Genomic DNA, 18,321 nt, shown 5'->3' with positions numbered 1-18,321 from the left:
CTTCTGATCAATCAGACATCGATCCCAGAACGAGTCGGAGCTCGAGTCTGGAACCGTCCCGGGGACAGACAATCCGCCGATGACCCGACCCGATCTCAATCCAGACCAATTTTGCCGACCCCTCTAGCACAAACTCGAGAAGAAATGACCAAACTTCGAGGAATGCTCTCGTCTCTAATCGACGAAATTCGTAACCAAAGGATCGCCAATCAAACCATCGCTAATCGACTAGACCAGGCTGAGAGGGAACTCGCAGAGCATCGAGCTGCAAACGCTCGAGAAAGAAATCGAATGCCCCTTGATCCGTTACGAGGGACGTCGAACCCCCAATATGCTGGTCTATTCGGTACTCCGGAGATCCCAAGCGCTCGTTCCGGACGCTACATGGGAGAAAACTCACAACGACCCCCGCCGCAGGGCATGACCCACCGAAGCTTAAGCTATAGCAGATTGGACGAAATCGACACTGGGCTGCAACGTCCATGAAGTACTCCGATCCAATTCCAGAATGGATCAACAGAAAGGCAGGGGGAACCAAGAACACAGACCCCGCCGTCAAACAATTTGATCCCCGAAAATCGAACTCCATCCGCCACGAGGACCTCCCATCATGCAGGATTTGACAACCTAACAGAACAAGCTCGGAGGCATGACCTTCGCACCCCGTCAATATCGACCTCCAACGGGAAGGCCTTGCGATCCCGGGTGAAACCAGAGCATTCCAGAATTATATCGAGAGGAACAACGCCGAGCTAAAAAGGATACATGCCATCGTACATATGGCAACGAGCTATGCCCCAGATATCGACATGGTCATCGAGGAAACAAGAAGGACTCCGTTTACAAACAAAATCGCCAGCGTGAGGCTGCATCATATTGGGAAGTTCAAATTCCCCGAATACACAGGAAACAAGGACCCGAAGGCCCACGTACGAGCCTTCCGCCTAGCAATATCAAGAACACACCTCACCGACGACGAAAAAGAGGCCGGTTACTGCTGCTTCTTCGCCGAGAACCTCACGGGAGCCGCCTTGGAATGGTTCGCTGGACTAGAAGAAAACTCGATTGACAACTTCACCCAGTTAGTATCTATGTTCCTCAAACAGTACTCAGTCTTCATAGAAACAAGGGTTACCGAGGCAGATCTTTGGAATCTCAAGCAAGCACCTTTCGAGCCGTTGAGAGCGTACATAAACAAGTTCCGAGAAATCAAGGCCAAGATGTTGCATCCAAACGAGGTCGTCGCCCTAGCAGCATTGAAGAATGGTGTCTGGTTCTCATCCAAATTCAGGGAAGAACTAGCAGTACGAGCACCTATCTCGTTGGATGACGCCCTACATCGAGCCTCTTACTTTGCCACCCACGAAGAGGAGGTCTCAGCCTTAAAAGAACAGTATAGCGCGAACAAGAATAATGCGACTAAAAAGCCTACTGCTCCTAAGGAGCCAGCGACCAAAGGAAAGCATTCTTATGCAATAAACAACTCACCGCAAAAATCTTAGATATACGACCTCAGCAAATATTGCGCCTTCCATGACCGCAAAGACCATTCGATCGAAGAATATCGAGCCGCGCTTCGCAGTCAGAACGAAAATAAGAAAACCATTGAAGAAGCCGGAGAGGAAGAAAAAGATTCAGTGACTCCAAAATCCAACCGAAAGGCCAAAGTCTCGACAAACAAAAGAGGCAGGGAGACCGAGCAGGAATCACCGAACTATCCACCCCCAGCTCCGAAGAAAAAAGTCGACATGATTTCGTGGGGGCCAAACAACAACGCAACCGACGAAATCAAGAGCCAGACCGAAGGGAAATTACACTTCGAGATCACGGTAGTGATCCGCACATTGGAAAACCCCGATGAAGCTACTCTTCATCCCAGTATCACTCATTACAACCCAAACCTAAAAGTCCCCTTGCGGAAAAATCCCCAACTTCAAGCAAAAGAATAAAATGACCAAAATTCGCGAGCTACTGGAAAAACCGATTGCCCTACAGATTCAGAAAAAAGACAGAATGCAGACCATTAATCACAATCTGTCTGGGGGGCAGAGACACTACCGACCAGCACTGACTAAGAGATGGAATTTCCCGGCCCACGACAAAGGCAAAAAAAACGAATCGACTTCATTTACGGAGGCTCCAAGTTCTGCAACTCGGTCAACTCAATCAAAGCGTACCAACGGAGAGCTGAAAACAACGTAGCAGTGAGAGAGCCCCTATCAGGCTCCGACTACGAAATCACCTTCGACGAAAATTAGACCGCAGATCTCGAAAAACCACACGATGACGCCCTCGTAATATAACTCGACGTCGGCGGTTGCGAACTATCCCGAGTAATGAACGACACCGGAAGCTCGGCTGATGTCCTCTTCTACAACGCGTTCAAAATAATGGGATTCACCAAAGCACTCCTAAAGCAAGAGCGAACTCCCCTCATCGGGTTCGCAGGAGAAACCACCTACTCCCTCGGATCGATCGAGCTCACGGTAACCGCTGGAGAAATCAGGAAAATCGTAGAATTCATCGTGATAGACTGTCCAGCCCCGTTCAACGCAATCCCTGGGAGGCCTTGGCTATATAGCAAGAGGGCAGTTTCCTCAACATATCATCAATGCCTGAAATTTCCAACCCCAAAGGAGTTGAGACTACCAGAGGAAGCCAGAAGAGCTCCAGGATATGCTACCTAGCAAGCTTCAAGGACATCGAGCAACACTCCTAAATCAAGCAGCCAAAACCAACAACAGACGTACCCATGTACACGAACCATCAAACAACAGACCCACTCCCTGGGGAAATAATCGAACTACATTATGATTTGATCCCTCAACGAGGGTACGTAGGCAACTCACGACACGAGTCTAGTCACCCTCCAACTTCAAAGCTCAAAGTAAGAATATCACAACACCCGAGGGACAATGGCATGACAATATTAAGTTGCTTTCCTTTTTAAATCTGTAACAAACCAGAATCCGTCACCTTAATAAATACAGTTCTTAGACATTGTAGTTCGATCATATCGGATCTCCTATCGTAAAACTACGACAGTTGACCAAAAACCGGGACCCTGATCAAGTCCTCGGTTGCGGCCAACTCCGCCAATGAGGGCGACGAAAATAGCTAACAAAATCCTTTGTTACATCAAAACCGTCGATAAAAGTATCTACAACAAATCGACTCACGGCCCCAAAAGATCGGCCTCGCATAAATATAAAAAAAAAACAACAAATAAACCGGGACTCACGACCCCTTCTTTATTAAATAATAATAATAATAAAGCAACAAAAGCAAAAGGGAAAAACAAAAACAAAAAATCCCAAAAGCTACTCTTCGATGCCGAATTCACCATCCTCGAACTGACCACCCGAGCACTTCGTCACATCGTCCGCCACAGAAGGAACCTTAGCAAAGAAATATTCTGGTAGATCCTCCGAAATCTGAGGCAGATCAAGCTTCCCAACAGAGAAATCCGAAATCGCCATCATATCGAGCTCGGACCCGAGCTCGACCTCCTTCGTTCGAAGGCGCATCAGCTCGTCTGAAGCCAAAAGATTATTGTTCGTGATCTCCTTCAAGAGATCTATATTCGCCATGACCTCCCAAAGACGAGCTTCACAATCGGTTGTGGCCTTCTTCTTCTCCCACTTCTCCCTTAAGGATACCAATACGTCCAAGTAGCTGTCCCCAAGAGCTTTTTTGGCGTCATAAGTTACACGACGAAGGTCGTCAGAGAACTTATTAGCAGAAGATTTCACCTTCGCCTCCAAAAAGGAAACCTGCTCGAGGGCCGATTTCCTCTCGTTACTCACAACTCGCAGACGAGCTTCGAGCGAAGCAGCCTGATTCCCTAACTTTTCGGCAGCGGCCAGTCGAGCAGCGTTGGCACGCTCTCGATCTTGAGCCATCTTCAGGCCAAGCTTTAGCTCTCGAACGGCCTTTTTTATTTTATAAAGCTCGTCGGAATGCGGAACATCCTGTAGGCGTTTCTCAAAAGTCGCCGCGAACTCATTGTTAGCCTCCATAGCCCGGAACACAGCAAATCAGCACAGCCAAAACAAACCAAAGATTTAAAAGGATCGAATATCGAAAAATAATGACCTTAGCATTGGCCATGACCATCTTCACATAAGCCTCGCGTTCCGTCATATTTCGCAAAGAAGGAAGTGGACACCCAGCAGGTTTGAAGTGCCTCACCAAGTGAGCAACCCTATCCGGGTTTTCTGTAATATGGCAATCATTGGAGTGAGAAAACTGCCAATGAAACGGTTTGGCAACAGCCGGTTCACGTGAAACACCGAGACGGCAGTCTGAACCATTCATTTTAGCCTTCTTCGGGGGGCGGTCACGTCCCTCCGAACCTGTCGGGCTACTCGACTTAACACGAGCAGCAGACTTTTCACCCTCAAGGTCCCTTACCTCTTGGGCCGAAGCCCGTGGAAGTCGGGTCTCCTCACGAAGAACTTTTGTGAACGCTTCGCTCACATCTCCGGATCGAATGCATTCCGCATTAATACTACCAGTTCGAGTTCACACCCTATCAGAGTCGCGAAGGTTTGATCTTCTCGATGCCCTGTTTCTTTGGCAAGCAAAACAAAATTAAACGAAGCACTATGGTAATTCCTAAAACAAAGTGAAGCTTTATATATGTCAAGGCCTCGCCGTATCTCAATGACCTGAGCAAAAGGAATATCGAAGGCTAAGGAAACAAGGATATCCCGAAACATTATGCTTATCTATTAAGAATATCTAAGGTATCACGATCAAAGATCGCGGAAAACAAAAAAAAATTAAACAAAAAAAAAATTAACTAGAAGCGGAGTCATCGGGGACAGACGACCCTCCGACTTGATCCACTGAATCGTCTGAGACTTGAGGAATATCGAGCTCGGAGATCGACCAATCTGGCACGGTGGCTGAAGCAACAAGATCCTCACAATCTCCTTCGATCTCCTTTAAACAAGCAAGCTCTGCGTCCACAGTCAGACCCCCATCCTTGAGCTCGTTCAGAAGATCGATGTTGGCGATCACTTCTTGCAGCTGAATCTCAGCAGACACTTCCTTTTTCTTGCTCGTCCACTTATCCTTCAAGGATTCAAGGATTTCCCGGTACCAAGTCGCGATATCACGACAAGCAACGTGAGAAGCATGTCGATTGTCTCGATCTTTCTCGACCTCGAGCGCCGCGATTCTTGCCTTCTGAGCAACCATCTGGGTCATAAGAGCCTCGTTCTCCTAGGTAATTCTCTTCCAATCCTGAGTCAAAGCCTCGATCTTTTCTGCATTCTTCTTCCCTTCTCGCTAGGTGGCTTCAAGCTCCTTCAAAAGCCTCTTGATCTCGGAACCAATACTCTCGATTTCCTTGTCATTCCGAGAAGCCACGACCTGATCTTCCATCACCACAACGTATTCATTGAAAGCTTCCATCACCTGAGAAGAAACCAAGATAAGCAAATAAGAACCTCGAAGCAAATTTTCAAGGAAAAGAAGGTGGGAAACGAACCTTAGAGCTCGCCACCGCAACATTGGCGTAAGCTTCCTTCTCGGCTGAGAAAGCAAGAGATGGAAGACGGCAGCCTGCAGACCTCATGCGACCAGCGAGGGAAATTAGGTCACCTTGAGCCGCAAACAAAGAACCATCCCCTCAGGAACAAACCTAGGAAAAGATAGGCCGGGCAAGGCACCCTTCGACGATCGGCGTCGCTTGCGAGTCGCCGCAACGGTCTCGTCCTCGAGCCAGGGCTCAATGAGACAGGAGATCGTCTCCCTTCCAAAGCATCTTCATCGTCGGAATCGTGAATCGGGATCAAGGGAGATTTTCCAGAAGCTTGGCCCCTCGATGCAGACCCAGAAGTGCGGAATGACGACCTCCTCACGAGCTGTCTTGTTAATCGATCCGAAGACTGGGCCTGAACGGAAGGAGTCGCTATGACTTCCTGGGAGTATTCGGCCTCGTCCTTAGAACCCCCAACCAGAGGGGCCCTGTTGATCCCCTCCGGCATAGCAAAGAAGGTTCGAATCCGAGTTTGGTCAAATGAAGACCAGTTCGAACGACCTCTCCGAAGAAACCCGATCAAACCATGAATCTTGTCTGACATCGAAGAGCTTCCGAAAGGAGCTGAATCGATCAAAGAAAAACGAAAAGTCGAGTCACCTATTTTCCAAAGAGAAAAATCGACACATAGACAAAAGAAAACTAACCGATATTCTCGGCCCAACTCCGAGGAAGCCGAGAGAAGTCGAATTCACCCATAGATGCTCGATCCATCTTGAAAATGAAAAATTGTTCGTGCCACTTCTCATCGCGATAGGGAATTTCCTCGATGACGTGGCGACCTGGGCGCGGAGACACAAGGAAGGTACCAGGGTTCTGCTGGTTCCGCTTCACCAGAACGAGCTGTTGGAACTCACTAAGGCCGAAAGAAAGACCTTCCTCCCTAGCCCTCACAAGGAGGGGGTAAGATACCTAAGAAAATTTGGGAGGATCTGAGTAAGCGATAACCCAAGCTCCGCCAGAATCTCAAGTATGGGCTCTGGGATCGGGAAGATAAGACCACAAGAGTGAAAGAAAAAAAGATAGGCTCCATAGTAATCTTCTCGCACGGTCTCGGGAGTCTCATTCGTACCGGCCAAATCGAGAACGACGGCACGATCGACCCCGTACGTCTTGTAAAGGTCCTCAAGATCATCGGCTTTAGTAGTCGAACAAGCGAAAGTGAACGACGAAGACATCTCGAGCTCAACAAACAGAAAATTTCAGAGTAAAGGAGAAAGCAACGAGAAAGAGGGAACAAAATTGAGACCAAAGAAGATCCCTTACTTATATATAGCCACCTTAACGGCTCTATCGTCGTTTTCAAGAAAGATAATGATGACCTAGTTTACGCCCTAGCGGCGGCTAAGATAGCCGTTACGGATTAAAATAATAATAAAAAAATACGCCAACAAACGGTTTTTCAAGAATCGTCATTAAGTCGAATCCTAGCGGTATCGGTTACCAAGCAATGAGACCCAAGTTAAAAGTTAACCGCCTCTTTTCTTTTCGATCAAATCAAAAGAGACTGGGGGACAAATGTTGGACCCAATATTGGTCAGTATATTACTGGGCCTCGATCAAGGACATGAGCCGTAAGGAACTGAAACCCATAGCGAACATACGAACTCAAGATGAAGCCATCGAAGTCTCGGAGATCGCGGAACAAGAGACGGAGATCGCGGAGCAGTTACAAAAGTCACGAGGTCGACTCTCTATAAAGGAGGAAGAATGGGAATGAAGAGAGACACGTTGAAAACCTTAGAGAGAGCTACACACATACATCGACTTTGTTTCCATCCCGATCTTAGATTCTTTCTTTACCGATCTCATTTGTATCATTCGATCAAGTTCAACTCATTGTATTCGATCTTATTTATCAATAAAGTCCATTTTAAACTACCGGAAACTGTTTACATCATTGTGTTCTAAAGATATCGTTGCCTACATCATTTGTCTTCCCTGGATCAAACTCCCGATCACTGTCAAATACTTAGGGTAGATTTTAGATTTTACGCATATCTTTTTTTTTTTTATCAACAACTTTCAGTACACATCAATTCTTTAAATAAAGCTATTTAGTTATACATGTAACCACCACTAGTGCTCGCTCTTCTTCCGTTAACAGTGGCGGAGACGGGAGCGGGTGAAGGTGAGTTTTTGCTCCGGAAATAGCGAGTTCCGGATTGAGTGGATAATGATCAAAACGAAATCACATCGGCTGTCAGGCGGATACTCAACAAACGAGATTCACTGAGGAAGACATGACACATGTTCCTTTGATACAAGAAAAAAACAACTAAATTCATCACACTATGAATTTACTAAAATACTTAAAATACTCTTTGGAGCTATATTATCTAGCTTTTGGCTTTGTTCTTTGTCATTTTCATTGTCAATATTAAATTAGTTCGAACAAACTATCTAAATAGAAATCTACTTCCAGCTAAACCTAACAATTATTCCAATAAAATCTTGATTTTTAGTTTTATCTCTCACAGCTATAGAGACATCACTTTTGGCAATGTCATTAATCTAATATCAATGAATAATGAAGTTTACATGTGTTTTGTGGGTTTTCAAGATTTTAATCTCAAGTCCTGGGCCTCATAGCAGTTTTTAGTAGACTGTTTCAAATTTGTGTTCTTGTGGCTTGAGTATATTTGAAGTAATATAATGAGAGAATTGTGTTCTGTTTTCTCGTTGTTCGTTCAGGTGTTTTGTTGTTTCTATGTTCATCTTATGACCACTTCGGTATGTTTGGCCTATACGTTTGGTTATGTCGTGGCTCTTTGACTAATCCATGTCTTGAATTCAATAAAACATAAGATAAACAATAAAAAAGGATAAAGATAATATAAAATAATCTCGAGGGCTTTAAAATGGGCCCAGAAGGACACGAGTCAAAGGAATGCAGTAGCATTTGCCGCTTAGAGAAACAAACCTTCGGTAAGTTTCCATGGATTCCTCTAGACTCTCCACGTGTATATTCTTAGCTAGCTTTATCATTGACAATTCGCTTACTTTAATTGTTGCCTATCTATGATTGTTCTTGCTGCTCGTGAATTCTATGCGGCTCGTTTCTTGATATTGACCAAGAATCATCTCGTTTGAGAAGCTTGCATGTAGGTTTCTAAGTGTGCTCCTGTGTTTGTAATGATGTCTTGATGGCTTTAAACAAAATAAGTACGATGTTATATGTTGGAATGATAAATGGTTGATCATGGCTTCTCTGTTCTTGATTCATATTGTGCTGAGTTTTGTAGGAACAAAAATGAATGAACCAAGGCATCCATCGGTGTTTCAGAAGGTTCATGGACAAACCTCCTTGATTAGTACACTATCTCCAAGTGTGCAACCTCGTAATCACAGCGTCTCTGGAGCTTATGTCAATGGAGGTTTGCAGAGTCTACTGCAGCCAACTAGTCATGACACTTCTCTTATACCACGTGGCTCACTTCCCGTACTTGCTCAAGCTCCTACCGAGAAAACTAGCACTGGCTTCTTGATTGATTTTCTCATGGGAGGAGTCTCAGCTGCCGTTTCAAAGACTGCAGCCGCTCCTATCGAGCGTGTTAAGCTCTTGATTCAGAACCAAGATGAAATGATCAGAGCCGGGCGTCTCTCTGAACCATACAAAGGAATCACTGACTGTTTTACCCGGACGGTCAAAGACGAAGGCGTGCTTGCTCTTTGGAGAGGCAACACCGCCAATGTTCTCAGATACTTCCCCACTCAGGTTATCTTCTTAAGCTTGGTTCTTGTATAGATGTTTGACGCTGCGGATTAGTCCATTTCTCTTATATATTACTTAAGATGATGGTTTGGATTTTGATACCATGTTAAGTCTAATCTTAAACGGTATCGGTCCATCTATTTTGTATAATAGTTACTATTCCTTCTATCTTCTATCTTCCGGTGTGGGAGATTTTATCTCTTACAGTTTATATCTCCCATATCTCAGATCTGGCAATGCAGTTGTGTTGGCCATGCGGTTGTGTTAAGTAAAGGTTTCCTTATGTTTTTGCAGGCTTTGAACTTTGCATTCAAAGACTACTTCAAGCGACTGTTCAACTTCAAGAAAGACAAAGACGGATACTGGAAATGGTTTGCAGGTAACTTGGCTTCTGGTGGTGCAGCTGGTGCATCGTCTCTGCTTTTTGTCTACTCTTTAGATTACGCACGTACCCGTTTAGCCAACGATGCCAAAGCAGCCAAGAAGGGTGGTCAGAGGCAGTTTAATGGCATAGTTGACGTGTACAAGAAGACTATAGCCTCTGATGGTGTTGTGGGACTATACCGCGGTTTCAACATCTCCTGTGTTGGAATCATCGTGTACCGTGGGCTCTACTTTGGACTGTATGATTCCTTGAAGCCTGTGGTTCTTGTTGATGGTCTCGAGGTAGAGATAACTCTTCGCTTCAATGTATTGAGAGTCCTTTGTTATAGTACTGTTTTACTCAAATTGGTTTTATAGGATAACTTCTTGGCGAGTTTCTTGCTGGGATGGGGAATCACCATTGGAGCTGGACTGGCGTCATACCCGATAGACACGGTGCGTAGAAGAATGATGATGACATCAGGTGAAGCAGTGAAGTACACGAGCTCACTTCAGGCCTTTAATCAGATTGTTAAGAAAGAAGGAGCCAAGTCGCTTTTCAAAGGTGCAGGTGCCAACATCCTCCGTGCTGTTGCGGGCGCTGGTGTACTTGCTGGCTATGACAAGCTCCAGCTCCTTGTGTTTGGCAAGAAGTACGGCTCTGGTAGTGGCTAAACGATGGATGAGGTGTACGAGTGAATAAAACTGTGTGTGTTTATCGAATGTACTCTGTCAAGTTTGTGGCTTTTGTCATAGTTGTGACTTCTTTCCAACAAAAATAAAATAACGAAGAAAAACACTGGATAACACCGCTGGTTTATGCTTGCTTAACAATATGAGAGATGCATAGATGTAAAGTTTATGCCAAGGCTTGTATTAATAATAATATTGGGTTTACTTGGGTTATAAGGGAGTGTGTGATCTAAATCCAGCCCTAAGGTTTGGTCTTGAAGTGTCAGTCTCAGATCCCATTAAACCACTTCAGACAGCTACTACAAGGAGTTGAGTTCTGTTCCTTGAACTTATGCCACTACTTGATTCATCCTCTCTATATAAAAACCCTTACAGTTCCTCGTACCTACGGCAGTACTTCCCATTGCTCCTGGTCCAGGTTTTACGCATATAAGGATTTCTCAAGTATGCGGCAACGAAAAATGTGCTAAAGATTGGGCTGTGGGGGTGAAAGAATATGCACTAAGATTGTAACATTAAACAGTTTATACAGAACACAATGTCTATTCGCAATTTCTAGCTGCGGTTACAGATTCCGTGTTTGCTCTTCTGCTTTCATCTAATAACCTTTCTACACCTCTCCCAAGGACATAAAACCAAAGAGCCCAGCCCCACCCACCCACCTGTTTCAGTTAACTTCGTATTTTTTTGAAACACCCCACAACTATTCCAGACAGACCTGAAAACAAAACAGTTGACAAAACACTCAAACAGAAGCATGGTTCCTCAAAGATCAACCAATCACAGAACCAAGACCCTATCTACATACCTAAAAACAAATGAAAAGTTTAAGCTTAGGAAGTTCGATTTGAGTTGTTACCCGCCAAATTAAACTGGGGTGAAGTCTGTACATCCTAACAAACCAAAAACATCCTCTAAGCTGGAGGCAGGGAACGCCTACAAGTCGGGCACTCCATCTTTATATCCATCCATCTCTGTAAGCATCCCGTGTGGAAGAAATGTTCACATGGAGTTACCTGTTTTCACAACAACCACACGCTCATAATTCTCTCTATTGAGGGAAAAATTAAATTAAGAGAAACGAGAGTTGGCTTTTGGGTGAAGGAAGAGCTCTACCATGAAATCACTGGTACGCTGTCTGAGATTGATAGCTGTCATGCAGATGACACAGTCAGTGTTGCGGCTTACGTCCTGATTGAATCTTCTGTGGTAGTTGTATTTCTCTGGTAGCATCTGCATATCGGTGAATACGATGAACAAAAAAGAGATTATAGGTAGCCAGGTTGAGTTCAATTTACGAGATATTGAATGTAATCTACGTGTAAAAGAACAAACCTGACGGGGAACAAAGCAACGTGAACCAAAGTAATGCTGAAGAAGAAGAATGACAGCTTGCAACCCCATGAACGTGCACAAGCACACGCACCAGGCCTTGCTAGGCACTACACGCATGAAGTTGTGTGGGCATCCAAAAACATATAACGGTATAGCTAACCGTGTAGCAGTCATGCCCACGATGTAATACGGGTGCAGGGGCTTTCTTGAATCCCGGATGACATTGGTGACTATCTGTGGTATCCAAAACGAGTACATGAGAAGAAGAATCGGCCGCATGTAGTTGTGCAACTCGTACATTATCAATATCCCTCCAAGTAGGATCCCATCTGTTCAAATGATAATGATGAAACATCAGCTTGAAGCTTGAATCGGATAAACAAACACCAAAGAGCTAAATACTCACAGAATCGGCTGTAGAGAAAGGAGAGTTCACGCCTCATTGTTTCCCAACCTTCTCCGCTGTTGGAAGGCCTGGTTGCTTTCCATATGGCCAGAAGATATCTCATCTCGAAAATCGAAAAGACTACGAATTTGAAGAACGCGGCGGTTGCAAATGCATTAAATAGAGATTCTGCATGAGAGAAAGTTGCAATGAAGGTTTGAGAAAACATTGAAATGGCATGTTACATGACATAGAAAGTAATAGACTAATGCGAAAAAGAAGTATTATTATGTGGATAAACATACCAACTAATATCCCAGCAGTGAGATGTAAAAGGCATAAGTAAGCATCCATGATTGCTTGATGTCCGATCATTACAATGGATACCTTGGCAGCACCCTTCCATACAAAAACACTTCCATAAGTTAGCATTTTTTTTCTAACTCATTTTATGCAATAATAACGATATCAGACCATCTAGGCTACATCAGTATCTTACAGATTGTGTGTTACCGTGCTCCATTTGCCGGATCAACAAAAGAACCTGGAGGAAAGAGACCTATGTGCAATAGAAAGTTAAGGAACACGCCTAAAACTGCACAAGTGTAGATAAGCATTCTATTACGACTTTTGAGCAAAGGATACAAAAGTGACCATCAGTGTATAGTTCACAGCTTTGTTGTAGTAGACTTCGACATTCACAGAAGTTGCATTCAGGAACAAAGGCGAGAAACAATCTCCGTCATCGCCTACCCCAGGACTTTCCATCAATCCTTCCATGTGATAATAACTTTTGTCTCCATCTATCAAATATAGAAAACTCCCTCAACGCATGATTATAAGCGACTAAAGAGACAAAGACTACGCCATGATCAGCTCAATGTTTTAGAGTTAGAATGCATACTGTTGTCACTAGAAGCAACACGGGATATCTGAGCTGCTATTTCGATGTTACAGTGTTTATCCATCTCATTTCTAGCCGCTGAAGTACAAGAGAATCGAACATCAGTGCCGCTGAAAAAAGTAAACTGTTAAGGAAAGTGATAGGCTACTGCTTACAAATCTTCCGTTGCAGTATTCTGTCTCTTGTAGATTCTTGAAACACTTGAGAGGAAAAGATTCCGAGCTGGGAAACATCAGAAAGTTAACGTTAGTTTACCTTTTCGACCATTTTATCACATCAAACAAGCCATCAGCAGATCAACGCACTATCATTGCCAAAATGGGTCAAACAAGATTACCAGATGATAGGGATTTGAGAGAAGATTATTCTCATCTTGCCCTGAATCACTCTCCTTGCCACTGTTTATGTCAAGTAATGCAAAGATCTTGGAGTTAAAGACTCAATAATAAACCTTAAAAGTAATTAAGTAAAATCAAACGTTAATACCTGTTAGCCACAAGGCGGAGTTGTCTAAAGGGCCATATATATACACCTTCCAGACTTATTTGGGCACCACCCAAATTTTGTTCATTGTCAAATACGTCATGGAATAAAACTACACCCTGTTCCATCAACATTTTTTACAAGTTCAAATACTGCATGCTATAATCAAGGACAATCCTATAATACAATACTTTACAAGGTGAACTGTTCACCTGAACATAATGCACACCGGTTATCTTTGTTGGAACAGCCACTAACTCAACCACAGAATTACCATTTGATTTCTGGAAGTCTTGGAACTTCGAAGAGCTATTTAATGAATCCAGAAACTTCCAATTCCCTGGAAAAAAAAAATGATATTTGATAAATAGTCCACAGCACGAAGCAATAGTACCCACATCACATGAGAGGGTTCAGGACCATCGCAAGCAGAAAAACGAAGAAAGACATGCCACAAACCTCTATATGTTCCTGTTATGTTCCATGCGGAAAACCTTCCTCCTTCAGATACTTGTTTTCTACCAAAGAGCCACTACAAAATCACCAAAATCTCACGAATCAAACCATTAACCAAACAAAAATATTATCTTGTTATCTTTGCGCACTCCCCTAAAATCATCTAGCAATACAAACTCAAACCCGCAAATCTCATCAAACTTAAGAGCTAAAGCATCAAACTTTTTTCTGGGAAACATCGAAAGGAAGAAAATTTCAGAGCAATCATCAACGAAAACACACACACAAACCTCGTCGCTCCAGGTTCGAGCTTTCTCCCTAATGGGTCTAAGCCCCGTAGCTTGCTGCGGAAACGCCAACCAAATCGATAAGCAGAAAATGATCTGAAATTCGACGAACCCTAATCCCAAAACCCCCAAATGTTGACGCTTCTTCATATCACAGCTCCCAAGCTCCGATTTTTATGATTCAAACCCTAATTTAAATCAATACCCAGAACTGATTCGAGGCTGATTCTCCAAACCCACGGTCACTGAAGAACACAATCCAACATAAGTTTGATTCGAGTGAAGTCAATCGTAACTGAAGAAGATTGGTATGGGAAGAAGCTAAAGGAGACGAGATTTAGGATTGAAGATTTTGTATCTGCCAATTTGGTCTGCGGGTCGTTGAAGCCTCGCGATCAACTCTTCTCTAAACTTTTTTAATTAATTTAATTTAATTTTTGTTGTTTTATAAAAGGAGTTTTCTTGTTGAAATTTCGCATTCTCAGGTCTTTCTTACGCCTTAAAAACTTCTTATTTCCATAAACATTTAGTTGTTAGAGATTAGCGTAACGATTGTTTCAAAGTTAAAACATGACTAGAAATGGAAACTCGATTTCACGTTTAACAACCGACCAGAACTAGGCCTACTAAAGAACGCATATCCACTTATATGGAAAATGAAAGTTACTCAAGTTTTGTCTACCTAGTTGGGGGCTTTAAATGTATATAAGGAAATGTGTAATGCCTTGATCTCCTTGAAAAAGCCCATTACGCTTAATTGTATGTAACTCCTTTTTTAGCTAAAATAATCGGGAAAAATGTTAAACAAATCCTCAGCTTTATAAATTGAACCATTATAATCTCCATGTTCCTAACTAACCATAAAAACCTCAAACTTTTCGTCGAATGGATCAATTTAAATTCGACGTTAAGTACACTAACAGAGCGTCTAAACGCAGTTAATTCATGCTGTTAACCAAAACGACGTCGTCCTCTGCTCAATTAAAAAAAACACATCTTCCTCATTATCTCCCAAAAATCGATTTGGAGGTTTTCTTGCTTCACGAACCCTAATTTCACGATTTCGACGGCTGAGATCTTCACGAACTCGATTTGCTTCACTCTGCACGAAGATGAGTTCGAATTTGACGGCTGAGAGCTCAACTGTAAATACGTTTGATATTCGTGGAATTCCGGCGAAATGTGTTTGCGGGACTGCGACCACAATCTTCACGGCGGATACTGTCAAGAATCCGGGGAGACCTTTCTACAGATGTCTTACTCGAAGAAAGATACATTATTTTCCTTCTTCGATTAGGTTGTGTAGTTGCTGAATTTTTATTAAATTTAAACATGGATCAATTGTCCTAAAATCTTGTGGTTTTTGCATAGCACCATTTGTTTAAATGGGTTGAGGATGCCGTTCTTGAAGAGGTTGAAGATGCTTTGCCCAAGATTGCACAACTTGAAGCCGAGGTAGCTAAAGGAAAATCAGATGTTGGGGATTTAAAAGGCGTGATAACTGAGTTGATGGAAGAGGTGGTGAGAACTAAAACAGAATTGAAGAGATGTGAAGTGAAGATGAAGATTGTGTGTGTGATCATAAGCTTGATCAGCATTGGTGTCGTAGTTAGTTTGATGAACTAGAAGTTGTTGGTGCCTTTAAGCTTGATCAGCATGAGCTAGAAGTTGTTGGTGTCTTTAAGTTTGATGAACTAGAAGTTGTTGTTGTTGTTGGTATCTTTTTTTAATTGAAAGCTGAGTTGTTGGTGTTTGTTTTGAGTTTAAGTTGTTGTGTTTGTTTTAAGGTGAAGAACTAAGTTGTTGTTGTTTGAAGTAAAGAAGTAAGTTGTGGTGCTTGTTTTTGAGACACAAACCAATCCGAATTAAAGATTGAAACATAAGTTAAGTGTCAAAACACTACAAAATAGATTCAAAAATACTGATACACAAGACACAAACATTGAAACACATAAGTGTCAGAGCACTAAAACTTCAAAATAGATTTTTGAAAATACTATCTTCTGACCCTTGTCCCTTCTAACTTCGAAATCACGAAAACCATCGTCCCCATCCAGACGCATCTGAGCTTGGTGGTGCATGTGTGGCTTGTTCCCATCTCTTTGACCCTTGTGGCTGTGTCGACCCTCGTGGTTGTGTTGATTCTTGTGGCTGTGTTGACACTTGTGGCTGGGTTTGTTGTGATGATGATGCATGAGACTGTCCCTGGCTTGGTTGTGATGATGATGCATTAGACTGAACCTACAATTAAAAACAAATTCAAGTGAGCATAAGAAGATTAGAAACAAACCACGAACATCTTTAAACTTGCCTGATTTTTCCTAGGGCGACCTCGTGGTTTCTTGGGCTGACTTTCAACAAAGTCATTCTTACATGTCTTCTTGTTATGATTCTCTTGCTTGCAATTAGAACATGTAATAACTCGATCAGCACGAGTTAGCTTCGTACTATCAGTTGCAGAGACTTTCGGGCCCTTCTCTGTCTCACCCTTGCTCTTGAACCTATCATGGTTCTTTGGTCTTCCCGGGTTTCCTTTTCTCCAAGGTGGTGGGAGGACACCTAATCTTCCCGTCTCAGGCCATAACTTCTTCCCTTGAACAGGCTTTACCCCCATGCTATAGGTTTGACGCCACATAGCTATGGTATAACAAGGAGCTACAAAGTCAGAAAGTTTTTTACCATCTTTAAGGATCACATAGGCGGCATGAATGCAAGGAATTCCAGTCATCTGCCACTGGATACACCCACAACTTAGCTCATCCATATCTACAGCATAAGCCACACCACCATAATCAACCTTTGTGACTGGACCAACTGCTGGGAAGCTCATACAATCCTTAGACTTCGACTCCATTTTAGCCATCTGAAGATGCGCCCTCTTTGTGAACTTTGTCTTCTCATTTTTAGCTATTAAAGCCCTTCTCGCATTTCGAACCATACACTGTCTCCTTATATCCTCTAGCATCTCCAATAATGGCTTTCTTCTTGCTTCATGGATGGTTCTGTTGAAGGACTCACTTAGATTATTCAGATTATCGTTGCACAAGGTCCCTAATTTGAAGTATGCTCTGGACCAAGTTTCTGGTTTGGTGACTTGAAGAGTAGCATAGGCGCCTGGATTGTACTCTTTCAGCCTCTCACTCCACATTTTATAATCTCCAGATGTATAACTCCTTGCTATTCGCCAGAAGAGTCTATGTAGCGTCATATCATGGCTGCTTTTCTTCCAATTATCAAAAATGTGTCTACAACACTGTCTATGCTCAACCTCTGGAAGAATGGTATGGACTGCTTTCACTAAACTCTGCCAATTACAAGTATGAGACAGTTAAAAACACTGAGATACAGTAATGCTTTAAGCTTTAAAAGCTTTAAAAAATCAAGATCAGACGCTTACCTTTTGTTTGTCAGACAATATAGCATAGCCTTTGCCATCTTTTAAGCCCAAGTCAGTTGCGAGGTGTCTCACAAACCAGTCCCAATTCGTGTCATTCTCCACTTCTAATACTGCACATGCAATAGGAACAATCTGATTGTCTCCATCACGCCCCACAGCATCCAAGAGATGACCTTTTATGTCCCACTTTAGAAATGCACCATCTAAACCTATTATTGGTCTACAAGTAGTCTTCCAAGTCTCCTTCTGCGCATGAAAGCAAACATATAGCCGGAAAACTCTCTGTTTACTTCCTACTGTCGGCCCAGGGATGGTTTCGATATCCATTGTAGTGCCAGGGTTGGTTCGAAAAATCTCAGCGTGATAATCCCATATCTTGTTGAACTGTTCTTCGTGGCTTGCTTTTCTTTCTTTCATAACCTTTGTCTTCGCATTCCCACAAGCTTCCACACTCACAAACATCCTATACTCTCTCTGGATCTCAGCAGCAATTTCATGCTTGGTGATTTTGGGATTCAATCTCAGCCTCTCAGCGAACAACATTGCTATAGTAGAACACTTCAAAAACTTTGAGTGTCATGTTATCTCACACTTGTGCTCATTCACATAACATTTGATCATCAGCTTCTGTTTGCTTTTCTCATAAGAACAATACACCTTCCAGGGACACGAGCCATCTTCACACTTCGCACCTAACTTCAAAGTAGTGGACCAGTAAAGCTTGATGTTACGTCGGGTTTTTAATGTATACCTGA

The 18,321-nt window shown here is 43.1% G+C and overlaps 3 protein-coding genes across 5 annotated transcripts; 2 read left to right on the top strand and 1 right to left on the bottom strand.

Annotated features, from left to right (window-relative positions):
* The first annotated feature begins 8,370 nt into the window (after positions 1-8,370).
* Positions 8,371-10,435, top strand: LOC106416095 (ADP,ATP carrier protein 3, mitochondrial). 3 transcript variants are annotated; one of them, XM_013856930.3, is made up of 4 exons: positions 8,371-8,476; positions 8,794-9,266; positions 9,558-9,929; positions 10,005-10,435. In XM_013856930.3, the coding sequence occupies exons 1-4, from the start codon at positions 8,410-8,412 to the stop codon at positions 10,299-10,301; spliced, it is 1,209 nt and encodes a 402-aa protein (XP_013712384.2). In that variant the 5' UTR covers positions 8,371-8,409; the 3' UTR covers positions 10,302-10,435. The 3 variants fall into 3 exon arrangements, with proteins under 3 accessions (XP_013712384.2, XP_013712383.1, XP_013712382.1); XM_013856929.3 differs by lacking the exon at positions 8,371-8,476 and adding an exon at positions 8,481-8,652; XM_013856928.3 differs by lacking the exon at positions 8,371-8,476 and adding an exon at positions 8,565-8,713.
* Positions 10,436-10,800: 365 nt separating this feature from the next.
* LOC106416094 (transmembrane E3 ubiquitin-protein ligase FLY1) lies at positions 10,801-14,569 on the bottom strand. Its single transcript, XM_022698962.2, has 15 exons — positions 14,173-14,569; positions 13,886-13,958; positions 13,639-13,766; positions 13,430-13,545; positions 13,281-13,341; positions 13,099-13,165; positions 12,944-13,021; positions 12,685-12,842; positions 12,539-12,598; positions 12,345-12,438; positions 12,061-12,228; positions 11,655-11,983; positions 11,436-11,552; positions 11,179-11,335; positions 10,801-11,037 (listed from the first exon to the last, which is right to left on the bottom strand). The coding sequence occupies exons 1-14, from the start codon at positions 14,317-14,319 to the stop codon at positions 11,234-11,236; spliced, it is 1,698 nt and encodes a 565-aa protein (XP_022554683.1). The 5' UTR covers positions 14,320-14,569; the 3' UTR covers positions 10,801-11,037; positions 11,179-11,233.
* Positions 14,570-15,281: 712 nt separating this feature from the next.
* LOC106412914 (uncharacterized protein At1g43920, Chloroplastic-like) lies at positions 15,282-15,968 on the top strand. The gene is made up of 4 exons (XM_013853785.1): positions 15,282-15,392; positions 15,541-15,738; positions 15,816-15,881; positions 15,957-15,968. Exons 1-4 carry the CDS (start codon positions 15,282-15,284, stop codon positions 15,966-15,968), a joined length of 387 nt encoding a protein of 128 aa, XP_013709239.1.
* Positions 15,969-18,321: the final 2,353 nt, after the last annotated feature.

Source organism: Brassica napus, chromosome C8, assembly GCF_020379485.1.
Source record: "Brassica napus cultivar Da-Ae chromosome C8, Da-Ae, whole genome shotgun sequence".
In the NCBI taxonomy this organism is placed as follows: Eukaryota; Viridiplantae; Streptophyta; class Magnoliopsida; order Brassicales; family Brassicaceae; genus Brassica; species Brassica napus.
This window is presented reverse-complemented; position numbering and strand designations above follow the sequence as displayed.